At 47.6% G+C, this 15,883-nt stretch overlaps 1 protein-coding gene across 1 annotated transcript in view; it reads left to right on the top strand.

Annotated features, from left to right (window-relative positions):
* The first annotated feature begins 3,836 nt into the window (after nt 1-3,836).
* Nucleotides 3,837-15,883, top strand: part of plxnb1b (plexin b1b) — a 37,060-nt gene continuing 25,013 nt past the window's right edge. The window contains 7 exon segments of the mRNA XM_046310282.1: nt 3,837-3,924; nt 4,007-4,099; nt 4,314-5,487; nt 7,841-8,023; nt 12,931-13,059; nt 13,503-13,603; nt 14,668-14,800. Coding sequence (XP_046166238.1) covers nt 4,324-5,487; nt 7,841-8,023; nt 12,931-13,059; nt 13,503-13,603; nt 14,668-14,800 — 1,710 coding nt within the window. The 5' untranslated portion in view covers nt 3,837-3,924; nt 4,007-4,099; nt 4,314-4,323.

The raw sequence follows: 15,883 nt of genomic DNA, 5'->3' as shown, positions 1-15,883 counted from the left end.
TCCTTAGTTTTTTCCCATCACAGCCATTAAACTCTACCTGTTTTAAAGTCACCATTGGTCTCATGGTGAAACCTGTGAGTTGTTTCCACCTTCTCCGAGCAACTGAGCCCGGAAGGACACCTATATATTTGTAGTGACTGGGTGTATTGATACACCATCCAAAGTCTAATTAATAGCTTCACCATGCTCAAAGGGATATTAAATGTCTTGCTTTAAAAAATAAAACTCATCTACCAATAGGTGACCTTCTTTGCAAGTGATTTGAAAACCTCCCTAGTCTTTGTGGTTGAATTTGTTTTTGAAAATCGCAGCTCAACTGAGGAACCTTACAGATAAATGTAGGTGTGGGGTACAGAGATGAGAGAGGAATTCAAAAATCATGTTAAACTCTATTATTGCACACAGACTGAGTCCATGCAACTTAATAAGTCACTTGTTCAGCAAATTTGTATTCCTGAACTTATTTAGGCATTTCAGCTTTTTCATGTTGAATTAAAAAAAATGTGAAAACATAATTCCTCTTTGATATTATGCGGTATTGTATGTAGGCCAGTGACACAATCTCAATCCATTTTAAATTCAGGCAAGAACAACAACATGTGGAAAGTCCAGGGATATGAAGACTTTCTGAAGCCACTGTATGTCAAGCTTTCCAAAATGAAAGATGTATTGGATTATACTTTGCCATTCTTTAGATTTTGAGGTTTCCACTTTTTACCAGTTTTGTTAATGATTCATACTTTTATTTATTTAACTAGGCAAGTCAGTTAAGAACAAATTGTTATTTACAATGACGGCCTACCAAAAGGCCTCCTGTGGGGACGGGTGCTGGGATTAAACATTTGAAATATATAACAAAACACACGTCACGACAAGCGAGACACTACATAAAGAGAGACCTAAGACCAACACCACATGGCAGCAATACACCATGGTACAAACATTATTGGGCATAGACAACAGCACAAAGGCAAGAAGGTAGAGACAACAATACATCACGTGAAGCAGCCACAACTGTCAGTAAGAGTGTCCATGATTGAGTCTTTGAATGAAGAAAGCCTGTCCAGTTTGAGTGTTTGTTTTTGCAGCTCGTTCTTGTCGCTAGCTGCAGCGAACTGAAAAGAGGAGCGATCAAGGGGTGCGTGAGCTTTGGGGACCTTTAACAGAATGTGACTGGCAGAACGGGTGTTGTATGTGGAGGATGAGGGCCGCAGCAGATATCTTGGATGGGGGGGGCTGAGAAGGTTTTATAAATAAGCATCAACCAGTGGGTCTTGCGGTGGGTATACAGAGACAACCAGTTTATAGAGGAGTATAGAGTGCAATGATGTGTCCTATAAGGAGCATTGTGCGCCGCCCTATGGGACTCCCAATCATGGCTGGTTGTGATACAGCCCGGGATTGAACCAGGGTCTGTGGTAACGCCTCTAGCACTGAGATGCAGTGCCTTAGTCCGCTGCACCACTCGGGCGATATCTATCACTTCCCATCACATTCTCTGGAATATTGCCAGGATACATTACATGTTCTAGGGACTTCATATCCCAGGACATCTTTTAACACTGAGCATACATTATCTCCAAACAATGACATCTTCTGACATTCCCCAAAAACATGTGTGGTTGGCATCTACATGGCCACACAGCCACCAGCATGGCTGCTGTGTGCCTAACTGTTGGCTTTTCATTGTAGGTGTGATTTTTTTTTTAAATTGTCATTTTTCCAATTAAACTTCCTCCATTTTCTTGAGTTTGTAGAAGTACAGTAAGTTGTGTTCTGCATATATTGTTCCAGTCTTCCACTGAGATGTCCATCTTCAGTTCCTTTTCCTATTTTTGAATATACAGAGTTGAGTCTTTTCTAGTGGGCAATCAGGCTGAGACAGAGTTTATTTTATTTTATTTCACCTTTATTTAACCAGGTAGGCAAGTTGAGAACAAGTTCTCATTTACAATTGCGACCTGGCCAAGATAAAGCAAAGCAGTTCGACACATACAACGACACAGAGTTACACATGGAGTAAAACAAACATACAGTCAATAATACAGTATAAACAAGTCTATATACAATGTGAGCAAATGAGGTGAGATAAGGGAGGTAAAGGCAAAAAAGGCCATGGTGGCAAAGTAAATACAATATAGCAAGTAAAACACTGGAATGGTAGTTTTGCAATGGAAGAATGTGCAAAGTAGAAATAAAAATAATGGGGTGCAAAGGAGCAAAATAAATAAATAAATTAAATACAGTTTGGAAAGAGGTAGTTGTTTGGGTTAAATGAGTGAGGAGATTGTCTTGGATGTTCCTTGGTTATATGCATTTTGAATAACACGAATAGTCTCATTTGGTATTGAAGATGGTTCTGTCATTTTTATCTAATTTGAAATCTTTCAAATACGTTTTGAGTTTGCTTTTGCCTGCATGGATTGACAGATGGGTGGGGCTTTGCATTTCTGCCAGTTCTATTGGTTCCATTGAACCAGGCAAGCTCAATGGATCCCGGCTGAAGCGTTTTGAATGATTTCAAATAGTGTTTGAACCCAGGTATGCTCAGCAAAGGGGGTTCACGACCTGACAACTTGTAGACAGAAGAACCCTTTTTTGGGCTTTTAATTTGTTTTTGTTGTTCCTTCTCCGGGTCAAAGGGGAGAGTCTGTCTTTTGGCTTGTTTTGTCAGTGTGTCCTATCTTCCCTCCGAATCCCGACCCACTGTTTGGATTGCTTGTTTTGAATGTTCACCGACTAAGGCATCAATCAAAGAGCGACTTTGCCTCTGGTGCCTTCAGTTGATAAAACTTTCCAGAGAACTGTAATTACTTATACATGAGCAGGCTATCAAGCGGAAAAACAAACGTTTGTAGAGGAAGTGCAAAATTACGGCTTGATGTAATTCATGTCAGGTCAAAATTATACCGATTTGGAGGGAAAAAAACGGTGGTAATTATAATTATTATGCTTGAGTAAAAATGGTTTTCTTTTGTTAATAGTTTGGCCCCCTGCCAAGCCTTTACCCTATTTCCCAGATAAAACCTCTACCTCTCCTCGTAAAGAGGGCTCTCAACATGCCTCAGTGTGGTGAGGAATGAGGTGTGGTGGAGGGGTGAATAGTTTATATTTCAGTGTGTCTCTTTCTCTTGCTCCTCTCACTACAGACAGAGCGAGAGAGATCCGTCTGAACTAGCAGTGGATAATCCCACTTCCGTGCCAGTGACCGAAGAGAAAAGGGGGGGGGGGTACAGAAGTGGGGAGGGAGATGTGCAGAGGTAGAGTGAGAGTTAGGCTGGCTATGTCCCAGATGGCACCCCTGTTCCCTATATAGTGCACTACCTTTGATCAGAACCCTTTGGGGCCTCGTCAAAAGTAGTTCACTAAATAGGGAGTAGGATGACATTTCGGACGCACACAGTATGTTGGTGCCAGGAATGACTGTGGTTAAAGTGTCCAGGGGTGTTAGTGGCTGAAGTGAAGTGTTTTTGCCTGGTAGCCTAGAATTGGGGAGGGCTTGGAGCAATGCGTGTGTGTAGTACTGAAAACTCTCTATGAGTGACACTACTTGACCTGCCTTTTGATAAGAATGGCTTCCCAGGCCAGTGAAAACGGATGTTGTTGGGAAAAGGCAGGTCTGACTGGAATTTCAATGGGAATGAGCTCCATTTTGTCAAACGTGCTCACAGTGCGCAACCAAACACCATATCGCTCAGGGGGATAATGAATTATTATGGAGTGCAGGAGACCTGAGTGTGAACCCTGATTCTGAACCTGGTCTGTCACATGTGTATCTGCTGGAGCAGGATTAGATGACTTCCTATTTTTACGTAGACTTGTGTTTTATGTGTTGGGATTTGTTCAATAAGAAACATGCTAACTCTGGGGTTGGGGTAACACTTGTTGCTGCTAGCACCTGTTGCTAACACTTGAGGTGTTGAGGTAAGTGGAAACCTTTATATATACTTGGACTGGTGTTCCTTGGTTTACAGAGATGTTAACCATTTGTCCCTTTGTCTTGCAGATTGGAGCTGTAGAGGAGGTGTTTTTAACCAAACCAAGCTGCTGGGAGGTCAAGAGGTGACATGCCTCTGTAACGCGTCGTTGGAAACAAATGGTGAGGAAAAGCTGTCCTATTCATTTGTCAAATAGAGGTATAAGTTGTAGTTTATCAGTTTGTACAGGGCCTTGTTTTTGAATGTAAATGTGTAGTGTACAAGTGTATGTACAAGGGACGTAGAAATGTTGTGAATCTCGTCTATGTACTGTATATACGTATCTATGGTTAAAAATAGTGTGTGAATCCCTCTCTTTCTCCCCTGGGTTGCCAGAATAGTTGCCATGCCTCCGGGGAAGGTGCGACATGGTTTCTCAGTCCCAGCGGCGGTCCCAGTACTGTCTCTGCTGCTAGCTGCCAGCTGGCCCTCCTATGGCCTGGCCTGGGTCTCTGACCCCTCCTCCACCCCCTCTTCCCCTTACCCCACCTTCACTCGCACAGACGCCCTCTTCGAGCACCTGGCCCTGCACCCAGACCCTGCAGTCGGGCGCATCTACGTGGGGGCGCGGGACCACCTCTTCCAGCTGGACCGCAATCTGACCGCCGAGCTCCAGGACAACACGGGGCCCGTGACGGACAGCCGCGAGTGCCTGCCCCCCGTCACCGAGAGCAACTGCCCGCAAGCGCGGCGCACCAGCAACCACAACAAACTCCTGCTGGTGGACCCCTACGCCATGGAACTGATCACTTGCGGCAGCGTTAACCAGGGCATCTGCCAGAAGCGGAGTCTGGACTCGGTGGGTACGGTGCTGTTCTCGGCCGAGCGGCCCGTGGACACACAGTACGTGGCTGCCAACCACCCCAATGTGAGCACGGTGGGCCTGGTGGTGCGCTCCCGCCCAGACCGACAGCCCGTGCTCTTTGTGGGCCGTGGCTACACCAGCAGCCACCCACCCATCTCCACACGCAACCTGGCCCAGGAGCCCGTCTTCTCCTACGAAGAAACGGCGAAGCTAGCAGTGGCGGGTCGCCTCTCGGAGTACGACCACCACTTCGTGGCGTCCTTTGCCCACCGCCAGCACGTTTACTTCCTGTTCTACCGCCGCGACATTAAGTCTCAGTCTCGCGAGTACCGCACCTACGTGTCACGCGTGTGCCTGGAGGACCAGGCCTACTACTCGTACGTGGAAGTGCCCCTGGCCTGTCGCTCGGCGGCCGGGAAGAGCTACAACTTGCTCCAGGCTGTCCGCCTTGGTCTACCAACCAAGCAGAATGGGGGCGATGCTGGGCAGGCAGAGGTGCTCCTGGGGGTGTTCTCCACCCGGCAGGCCTCGTCCACGCGACCCAGCGAGGACTCTGCTCTTTGCATGTTCAATCTTGACGATTTGGACCAGAGGATCAACTCCACCAGGGACCTGTGTTACACACAGTTCGGCCGGGACGAGGGAGGGGGGGAGGCGGCCTACATCGAGTACGAAGTCAAATCCAACTGCGCCAACCTGCCGTCGGTGAGTAGGAGTGGGGATGAGTGGATTGACTTGCCAGGTCCTTATTTTATACAATCCTGGGTTCAAATAGTGATCGTAATCTTTCCAAATCTTTTAACATTCGCTATAGCCCGTCTTGAGGCTCAGGTGGACGGGGTTTGGCATTTTGGACTATTCCATTCATTTCCATATTGTCAAACAAGCTCACTCAAGCCCGCTAAAGTATTTGAAATAATTTCGCATACTATTAGAACCCAGGTCTATTCGCCAATTCCTTATTGTGTTGTGTCTCTGGAAGCACTTTAGTTTACAGTCCCTTTTATTGCTGATATTTAGGCTACCTCGTATGAGGAAATTGTGGGGCAACAATGGGTACTTTCCGGTGCCCCTTGCCAAAAATCCAACAATTTGTAACCATTCTGTGCCAGATTGTAAGCAGTAATCCTTGTTTTATTGTGTCTGGTAGTGTTTTATTTAATAGTTCTGTTCAGCTGGTATGTATTACAAAATGACATGGCATGCAATTGATACGTTTTGGTCCTTGTTTGAAAACCTAGTGGTAGTATTAGAATATTATGAAGTGATAATAATGTAGTATGTATGCTGTAACTGTGTTTTAAGTACTTAGAAGGCAACTAGAGGATGGTAAAATAGAGTTTAACTGGGTTTCCTCGACATGTGCGAATGAAGATGTTTCTTTCAAAGTCCGAATGTCTTCTAAATTTACTGTAAGCCTACTATTGAGCATGCTACTAGATCAGACGCTTTCCGGAGTCATTCGGGTTTCAGCAACGTGACCTCCATGTTAGAAATGTCATGACATTTCATTTGATCCTTTAGTACAGACAAATGTAATCCTCCTATTTGGGGAATTCAATTGGATTATTTTCTCGTAATGCCACTAGCTTTGGAAATTCCCCTGTTGTCTCTCGCTCTCTCTGTGTGTGTGTGTGTGTGTGTGTGTGTGTGTGTGTGTGTGTGTGTGTGTGTGTGTGTGTGTGTGTGTGTGTGTGTGTGTGTGTGTGTGTGTGTGTGTGTGTGTGTGTGTGTGTGTGTGTGTGTGTGTGTGTGTGTGTGTGTGTGTGTGCTGTATACACATGTGTATACTTGTATGTGCGCTTTTGTGTGTACCTTTGGTGCGACTACCGCACCAACTACAGTTGGTCGCTGAGCCACAGTGTGTTTAATGATACATCACATAGAGGAAACAGAACAATTGTTCAACTCTGACCCTTGAATGCTGTTTACCTCCAGTGAGGGTTGGGGAACAGTAGTGTGGTGGTCCTGTGTCCCAAATGACACCCTATTCCCTGTATAGTGCACTACTTTTGACCAGAGCCCTATGGGCCCTGGTCAAAAGTAGTGCACTACATAGGAAACAGGGCGGGACGCATGCTGGGTAATTTAATAGGATTGTAAGGGGGGAATTGATCTGCGGCATTAGCCTTCATTAGCCGGAGGGCCATGTTTAACGAGGACTGACAAGGACAGATAAAGTCACCCACCGCCGAGAAGCGAAGGAGGGAGATGGCAACAGTGAAGCAGACAGGACACGGAAGGAGAGCCAGGGGGAGGAAGCAAGAGATTGGGTGTGTGTGAGGGAGGGAGGGAGGGAGATAGGGTTATGGGGAGATAGGGTTATGGGGAGATAGGGATAGTGCTGGGCTAAGTCTCTGTAACAAATTGGAACACCATAGGAAACCATCAAAACAGGTCACTATGAACAGTGGGTAGATCCCAATGTTTATTTCTTGTACCTCCTGTTGTTGATACTTTTTTTGTTGTTGTTGCAGGGCCTCGTAAACGGGTTATTTATCTTGACACAGTGTCATCGTAATGAAATTCCGTGAATGCATTTGTGTTTGGGAGATTGTAAAAAACAGATTGTTGTACTCAGAATTGTTCTTGATCTAGTAATGACTTGCTCTCGGGTGTTTCCCAAAACATGCGGAACAAAAAACAAGCTGTCCAACCATAGATCTTCCTTTATCAAAAGGGTCGAAGCTACATTTTTTTAAAGCACTTTGGAACACCGTTTGCCAGATTCCTGCGATAGTTTCCCCCTCACCTCTAACCCTACCAGCATAAATCGTGACTGTGTTCGTATAGGACTCGAGGGAGCCACTATAGACTTTTAGCACCTGTCTAACCTTCCACGCAATTAATAATACTAGTGAATGAGTTGCCGCTGTGTATCTGTTTTTGACCGTAGATTTTTAAGCGCAAATCCATCTGCATTTAGACTTGTTGTCTGACTGTAACGCTATTGTTTTCATTGTAGATACATTTAACCTACTTTAATAAACTGTTTCCTACTGCCTCATACGACTCTAAACTACGTTCATTTGCATATTCCTTCCCTCCTGACCTATAGAATACCCTTGATGCCTACCCCTGTGGTTCGGACCACACCCCCAGTCCAATGGCCAGCCGGGTGCCGGTGGAAACCGAGCCCATATTGGACAGCCCGTCCGCCCGTCTCACCGCAGTGGCTGTCAGCGTGAGGGTGGGACATACCATCGCCTTCCTGGGGGACTCCAAGGGGAACCTGCGCAAGGTAGAGACCATAGAGATCAAACTGATGGAGCGATTTTTATATCTATGGTATAAGGGGACCACCTTCAATACCGATCAAAATAAGATTATATTGACAGGGGCGACCTGATCCTAGATCAGGACTCTTTGTGAATTTTGGGCCCTGACTAGACATGTCCTATGCTGGTTGTTTTTGTATAAAGTATATTCCAGTACATTCCGTTGCATGAAGTGAGCCTTTGATCATCTGTAGATAACTGCAGCTCCAGGTATTCGCAAACTGCCGCGCGAACACATGCACTCTACTCAGCACTCCATAAATAGTAGAAGGAGCAGACCGGCCCAGGTAACGAATGCGTCCTTCTTAATTGGCTCTGGGTGCGTTTTGCTTTTCCATGGACCTGCCAGATAACACTATTACAGTTGTTATGCACAGTAAGACCTCTTCTCTTTCTCTCTCCCCTTTTACTTCGGCTGGGTCTCCCCCCCCCCTCCCCCAGCTCTCTTTCTTCCCCTTACTTCATTTATTCATGTCCTGTTTCGTAAAACGTAGTCGTAGTCCTCCATTGTCTGGTCGAAAGCCCTGTACGTTTCCATGGAAAGGCAGTATTGGCCCAGCATGGACCAGGTCACTGATAGAGGAAGGGCCGTATAGACTGACACTATTGTTAACAAGCTACGAGGGGGATATTTGTACATCCACCCTGTACCATCCTCCGATATAGAGAGCCGGGAACGGACATCTCTATACAAACTCAACAGCCGTAATTGTCCCAGAACATTAAGTCTAGGCGGTATGGCTTGGATAAGTCCAGGTCATTGTGTTGCCATGTTGGCTGGGATAAATCCAATCCACTGGGTTGTCATGTTGGCTAGCATAAGTCCATTCCATTGACTTGCCAGCCTGGCTGGGACAAGTCCAGTCCATTGGGTTGCCGTGTTGGCTAGCATAAGTCCATTCCATTGGCTTGCCAGCCTGGCTGGGACAAGTCCAGTCCATTGGGTTGCCGTGTTGGCTGGAATAAGTCCATTCCATTGGCTTGCCAGCCTGGCTGGGACAAGTCCAGTCCATTGGGTTGCCGTGTTGGCTGGAATAAGTCCATTCCATTGGCTTGCCAGCCTGGCTGGGACAAGTCCAGTCCATTGGGTTGCCGTGTTGGCTGGAATAAGTCCATTCCATTGGCTTGCCAGCCTGGCTGGGACAAGTCCAGTCCATTGGGTTGCCGTGTTGGCTGGAATAAGTCCATTCCATTGGCTTGCCAGCCTGGCCAGTGGCCATTGGGACAAGTCCAGTCCATTTGCCGTGTTGGCTGGAATAAGTCCATTCCATTGGCTTGCCAGCCTGGCTGGGACAAGTCCAGTCCATTGGGTTGCCGTGTTGGCTGGAATAAGTCCAGTCCATTGGCTTTCCTTATTGGCTGGGGTCACATGAAGCTGGTGTGAACAGGAGGCACGGTTCTGTTCTGTCCGCTAGATTTTTGTGTGGTGCCACATCACCTGGTGCAGAGCAGAGGTCACAGGGGGTGGCGTGGGGAGCTGTGTCTTCTGGGGTTCATGGACCAGGGTGCCCACATTGGAGGGGGGTTAATATGACAGTGATACACAGAGGGCTTGGGGGGAAGGGGGAACACCACACTTCAAATATGACATTAGGGCCAGGGATTGAGTTTTCATTTCCAAACATGGAAATTAAAGGGGGGGGGCTCTTAGGGTGAATCTCAGTAGTTTAAAGTTGCTCGGTTCGCCTATCACTGTCAGTGAAGCCAAGGAGAAGCCACATCAGAGTATTTATAAGCATCACGAGTACATAACAGTAGCGAGTTCTCTCACTCGAGGAATGTCACTTCGAGGAATGGTGACTAGCGCTAACAATTAGCGCTTTGTGCCATTTTTCTTTTGTCAATAGGTGCCCTGCGGTTGTGACCAGGGCGGAGTGGGGTAGAGTGGAGGGAAGCGCTATCAGCACAATGACACCCATTAACAGTAAAAAAATAAAAAACATTATACACTGACCACAAAACAACACCACTGGCTAGCTAATATCAGTCCATGACTCAGGTCTTTGTTGTGTGTGTCACAGTGCATAGACGCTGACTAGTGGCAACTAGATGGGAAAAAACCAGTTCTAAACAGAAGGCCCTATTCTCTTTCCGTAGACTCATCAGTCCTCACACCCGCACACTGCCGAATTGTGTGAATGAAGTCCCGAACTGTCCCTAACTGTAGTCCCAGAACTATATATGACCCTGGGACATACTAGATACCATTGCCTGCCATTGTGCCCTTGAGCAAGCCACATAACCCCCTTACAATTGCTCTAGTGGTGCTGCACTGTGGCTGGCCCATTGCTTCCAACCCCTCGGTGTGAGAGTGTGAGTGTCTTTGGGGGGGGTTTGTGTTGTGAGCATTAAAGGCACATTTTTTGTTCTCTGTAAGTTAATTGACAATAAAGTACATATTATCTTACATGTGCGTCTCTCGCTTGCGTATTACTGCACAAGACTGAAACCCTCTAGGTGAATTGGCAGTGAAATAGATATGTGTTGAGAATGGTATTTGTTTAAGCTCTATAACTAGAACAGATTTGATATTGGGAAGTCGATTGATTTGTATTGGCCATCAAGTGGCTTTGGCCTCCCGAGTGGCGCAGCGGTCTAAGGCACTGCATCTCAGTGCTTGAGGCATCACTAGACACCCTAGTTCAATTGCAGGCTGTATCGCAACCGTCTGTGTCTGGGGGTCCCATAGGGCGGCGCACAATTGGCACAGCGTTGGCCGGTGTAGGCCGTCATTGTAAATAAGAATTTGTTCTTAACTGACTTGCCTAGTTAGTTAAATAAATCTATGCGATTTCATTGTCACAAATGTCCTATTAACTTCCTGGAGGCCAAAAGTCGGAAGAAAGAGCAATGACATCCAGTACAAAGAAATGCTACATTTCCCCCCAAATGAACAAATGCTACACGTCACAAAACAGTTCAATCCATTAGGTTGAGGTAGGCGGGCAGTATTTCCTGCTGTTCCACTGTTAAAAACTGGGGCATGGGGGGGGGGGGGACTGAACCACCTTAATGTGAGAAGTGCTTGACCGGGAGCTCCACAGCGTCAGGCTTTTATGTTATTTACAGCAGGCCTTTCAACATCAGGTTACCTGTCTAATGTAATGCTATTACTGGACATTCCACTCCTCCACTCTTTCGCTCTTTCACGTGGACCTCCACCAGAGTGCAATCATCCTAATGTGATGGGTGTGTGTAGTGGGTGTGTGTAGTGGGTGGGTGTGTGTAGGTGGGTGGGTGTGTGTAGTGGGTGTGTGTAGTGGGTGGGTGTGTGTAGGTGGGTGTGTGTAGTGGGTGTGTGTAGTGGGTGGGTGTGTGTAGGTGGGTGTGTGTAGTGGGTGGGTGTAGTGGGTGGGTGTGTGTAGGTGGGTGTGTGTGTGTAGTGGGTGTGTGTAGTGGGTGGGTGTGTGTAGGTGGGTGTGTGTAGTGGGTGTGTGTAGTGGGTGGGTGTGTGTAGTGGGAGTGTGTAGGTGGGTGTGTGTAGGTGGGTGGGTGTGTGTAGTGGGTAGGTGGGGGGTGTGTGTAGGGGGGGGGGTGACAGAACGAACGAGAAGGAGCAAGAGGCATAGAAAGAACATGTGTCTGTGTTTTAATCTGTGAAAGTGTGTGTGTGCCTACATCTGAGTTTGTTTGTTCTGTAGTGTGTGTGTGTGTGTGTGTGTGTGTGTGTGTGTGTGTGTGTGTGTGTGTGTGTGTGTGTGTGTGTGTGTGTGTGTGTGTGTGTGTGTGTGTGTGTGTGTGTGTGTGTGTGTGTGTTTCCAGGCAGGGCCACACACAGATGATGGGGATTGCAATGGTCAAGATATAGGCCAAGATTTCGCCGTGATGAGAGGATCCAATTCTATTGGACGGTGGGGGAGAGTTTTGGGTCAGCTATGCCGTCGCATGTTCTTTGATCCCGGCGTTCATCAAAGGCTTTGACTGTTTAGGCTCTAATAACAGCAATTTAGCCCACACGAGAGCACAGTTAGTCCCCCAACATGGCAACCCTACAGAACAGATGGGTCAGACGGGTTGCCAGACATGAAACAACTGATTTTAAATTAGATTCCCCCCTCTTCAAAGGGGAGCAAGCTTAGGGCATTGACGCAACAGATCAGCCTTTCTTTTCAAGAAATGCCAAGGCAAATCTCTCTGCGTTTCTTGAAGAAATACACGCCTGCATTGAAATAATATTCAGACACACAGACACAGACAAACGCACGCGTAGACAAACAAGCAAACACACACACGCGCACGCATAGACAAACATGCACACACACACCTATACCCACGCCCAAACACGAATCGGAGCGAGAGGAGAGCGATTTTAAAAAGGGATGAGGATGACTGAGTGAACTGCATCTACTTGCCACACGAACAATCACCCCGTCTCCACGTTCCCAGTTGACCTCTTCAAGACACACATTTAGATTGGCATCCCAACTCCTCCAACCAGCGCGTCTTCATGCTTTCAGCAGACCTGTGACTTTTCACCGTTTTAAACTCTGAAACCGTTTGTGGCTCACGATACTTCAAATACCAACCGAATTCAATTTAGCACACTTGTTATTCCTCATGGCTATATTTAACAGCCCATGCTGGGCTATTCGTCTCCCTTTCTGGTGAATTATATAACTAGTGGTATGCGTCACATTAAAATCGAATTTCGAATGACTTTTTGCGAAAATGGTCCTCTTTGGATTCCATAATATTGTAGCGATCCTCGCTAACGAGCCCGCGTTATAACTCCCTCAAGTAGGCTATAACCCTATTGCATGTTTTCCTTTCACACAAGTGACTCGAGTGCTGTGACTCCTCCATCCGTTTGCCATGACGTTTTGAAATGTACCTTATGGGGTTCTTAACCATTGGCTTGTGTGTGATCCAGGTGTTCCTGGGCCCTAATGGTGAGGTGGAGGAGTATGCCGTCATCTCCATCCAGGCCAACGCAGCCATCAGCTCTGACCTGGTCCTGGATCAGTCAGAGGAACATCTCTTCATCATGACCTCCACCATGGTACAGTACACTAGCCTGGTCCCAGAACTGTTGGCGCTGTCCTAACTCTCTCGTGTCGTCGCCTGTGTTTCACAGTTGAATCCCACTTCTGACACCAACAGTACACCCCCCCCCAAGTGGTCAACAAGTGCCTCTGATAAAATAATATTTTATAGTTTTTTAGCAGCATTTCCCAAACTCGGTCCTGGGGGCACCAAGGGTGGCAGGTTTGGGAAGCGCTGGTATATAGTTCTCATTCCACAGCAGCTCTTTTAGGCCTGAGGACGAGGTTACATTCATAGTAATGACTTAATCCACAGCACCAATAGGCTAAGACTAGGGGGGTGGGGGTGGGGGGGTAAAATGGGTCTCCTTTTGGCTCGGTTAAGAGCTGTGTCATCATTTGCAATGCGTTGGACATAACGTCATGATGAATATTCCCTGTTGTTTTGTTGCGGTCACAGCTGCAGAAGAGGCCAGTGGCAGAGTGCCACGACCACCTGGACTGCCAGGCCTGTTTGTCGGCCCACGACCCCTACTGTGGCTGGTGTGTCCTGGAGGGGAGGTGAGCGGCTCATTCGGAGTAATCCAATGGGATTGATTGTCACAAATTACTTTTATTGTCATGTAACCTGGTACATTTTTTCAAGTAATACACACAATCCTGTCTCTGGTTAAAGGGCTGACATATCAAACTAGAGCCCAGAGTTTTCCATTGCCAGGTCAAGCACACTGGAAAAACTCATTGCAGATGCTCAATACAGTCAGAGAATGTATTTGTGGTACCACTCGTACTACTCAGGGGGATTGCTATGAGTAACGATGCAGTGATGAAGAGCATCATCTCTTTTACCATCTCTTTCTCCCTCTCCTTCCTCCCCCTCTCCCTTCTCCAACACCTTGGCCACGTGTCCTCCCTCCTTGTTCTCCATTTTCCCCAGCTAATGTTATTTAATGTTATCAACTCGCCTGGCTTTCTATCCTCCTTCCACATTTACTTCATATTCCCCCACTCTGTTTCTCCCATCGACAGTGTGTAGCCGGTCTACCCTCAAAAAGGAGATTCAAGGATTTTTAGTATTTATTCCATTCAGGGTTAGGCAGATAGACAAACGTTTCGGCCTTCGTCGGCATCATCGCCTCTTTGCGGCCCACCCCGGTTCCTCTGTCACTCTTCACTCTCTCCCTTTCCCGTGTTCCCATTCTCCCTGTCCCTCCGTTTCCCGTCTCCCTCCCTCCCCGTGCCCTTATAGTCCTCTCCTCCCTCTTCCCCTCCTGTCTCCGTCTCCCTCCCTCCCCGTGCCCTTATAGTCCTCTCCTCCCTCTTCCCCTCCTGTCTCCGTCTCCCTCCCTCCCTGTGCCCTTATAGTCCTCTCCTCCCTCTTCCCCTCCTGTCTCCGTCTCCCTCCCTCCCAGTGCCCTTATAGTCCTCTCCTCCCTCTTCCCCTCCTGTCTCCGTCTCCCTCCCTCCCCGTGCCCTTATAGTCCTCTCCTCCCTCTTCCCCTCCTGTCTCCGTCTACATCCTGCCCTTTTATAGCGATCCGAGGCCATGACGTGTCTGTTACGGTATGATTTGATCGTGTAGGAGTGTACGGTATTGTGTGATGATAATCGGTTGTGTGTTTTAGGTGTGGCCAGCAGTCTCAGTGTTCACACAGGGCTCAGGTGGGCCAGTGGTTGTGGAGCTTCGACATGGAGCAGCAGTGCCTCACCATCCAGTCCCTCAGCCCCTCCAACATCAGCCGCGAGGAGAAGAGACGTGTACGTGTGCGCGAGCACGCCTCTGTGTCTCTGTGCCTCTGTGTCTCTGTGTCTCTGTGCCTCTGTGTCTCTGTGCCTCTGTGTATCTGTTTCTCTGTGCCTCTGTGCCTCTGTGTCTCTGTGCCTCTGTGTCTCTGTGCCTCTGTGTCTCTGTGCCTCTGTGTCTCTGTGCCTCTGTGTCTATGTGCCTCTGTGTCTCTGTGTCTCTGTGCCTCTGTGTCTGTGCCTCTGTGTCTCTGTGCCTCTGTGCCTCTGTGTCTCTGTGCCTCTGTGTCTCTGTGCCTCTGTGTCGCTGTGCCTCTGTGTCTCTGTGCCTCTGTGTCTCTGTGCCTCTGTGTCTCTGTGCCTCTGTGCCTCTGTGTCTCTGTGTCTCTGTGTCTCTGTGCCTCTGTGCCTCTGTGTCTCTGTGCCTCTGTGCCTCTGTGTCTCTGTGTCTCTGTGCCTCTGTGTCTCTGTGTCTCTGTGCCTCTGTGCCTCTGTGCCTCTGTGTCTCTGTGTCTCTATGCCTCTGTGTCTCTGTGCCTCTGTGTCTATGTGTCTCTGTGTCTCTGTGTCTCTGTGCCTCTGTGTCTCTGTGCCTCTGTGCCTCTGTGTCTATGTGCCTCTGTGTCTCTGTGTGTATGCGTTCGACTGCATGTGTGTCTGTGGGTGTCCACGTACATGGGTATGCGAGTGCATGCTCATAGACCGTGCATTCCTTTCTGTCCACACTGTACATAGTGTTTGCTCATTTGACTTCCAGTGTCGGAGCGAAGATCAGAGATGGTTATCAGACTCGGCGCTAGCTGCCCCCGTCTCAACATCTAGTATAAATCATGTATTAAGTGATCTGGCTCTGGTTGTAGTTGTAGTTGTACAGAATAATTCATGTCAATTGCATATATGTATATCATCTGACATTGGGGATTAATAGTGGGAGGGAAGGGTGTCTCCTTGGGGGGGATTATTCTTGAGGATTTCTCGATCTCTCCTCAGTTTCTCAGGCCTTCAACGACATCTCTGTGATATCCAGATAAATCCAGATCTTACCAACCTTTATCAAGTTCAAACCAGTTCTATCCAGCCACGGTCCAGTTTAGTGTT

This window comes from Oncorhynchus gorbuscha, linkage group LG18 (assembly GCF_021184085.1).
Source record: "Oncorhynchus gorbuscha isolate QuinsamMale2020 ecotype Even-year linkage group LG18, OgorEven_v1.0, whole genome shotgun sequence".
NCBI classification, from domain to species: Eukaryota; Metazoa; Chordata; class Actinopteri; order Salmoniformes; family Salmonidae; genus Oncorhynchus; species Oncorhynchus gorbuscha.
This window is presented reverse-complemented; position numbering and strand designations above follow the sequence as displayed.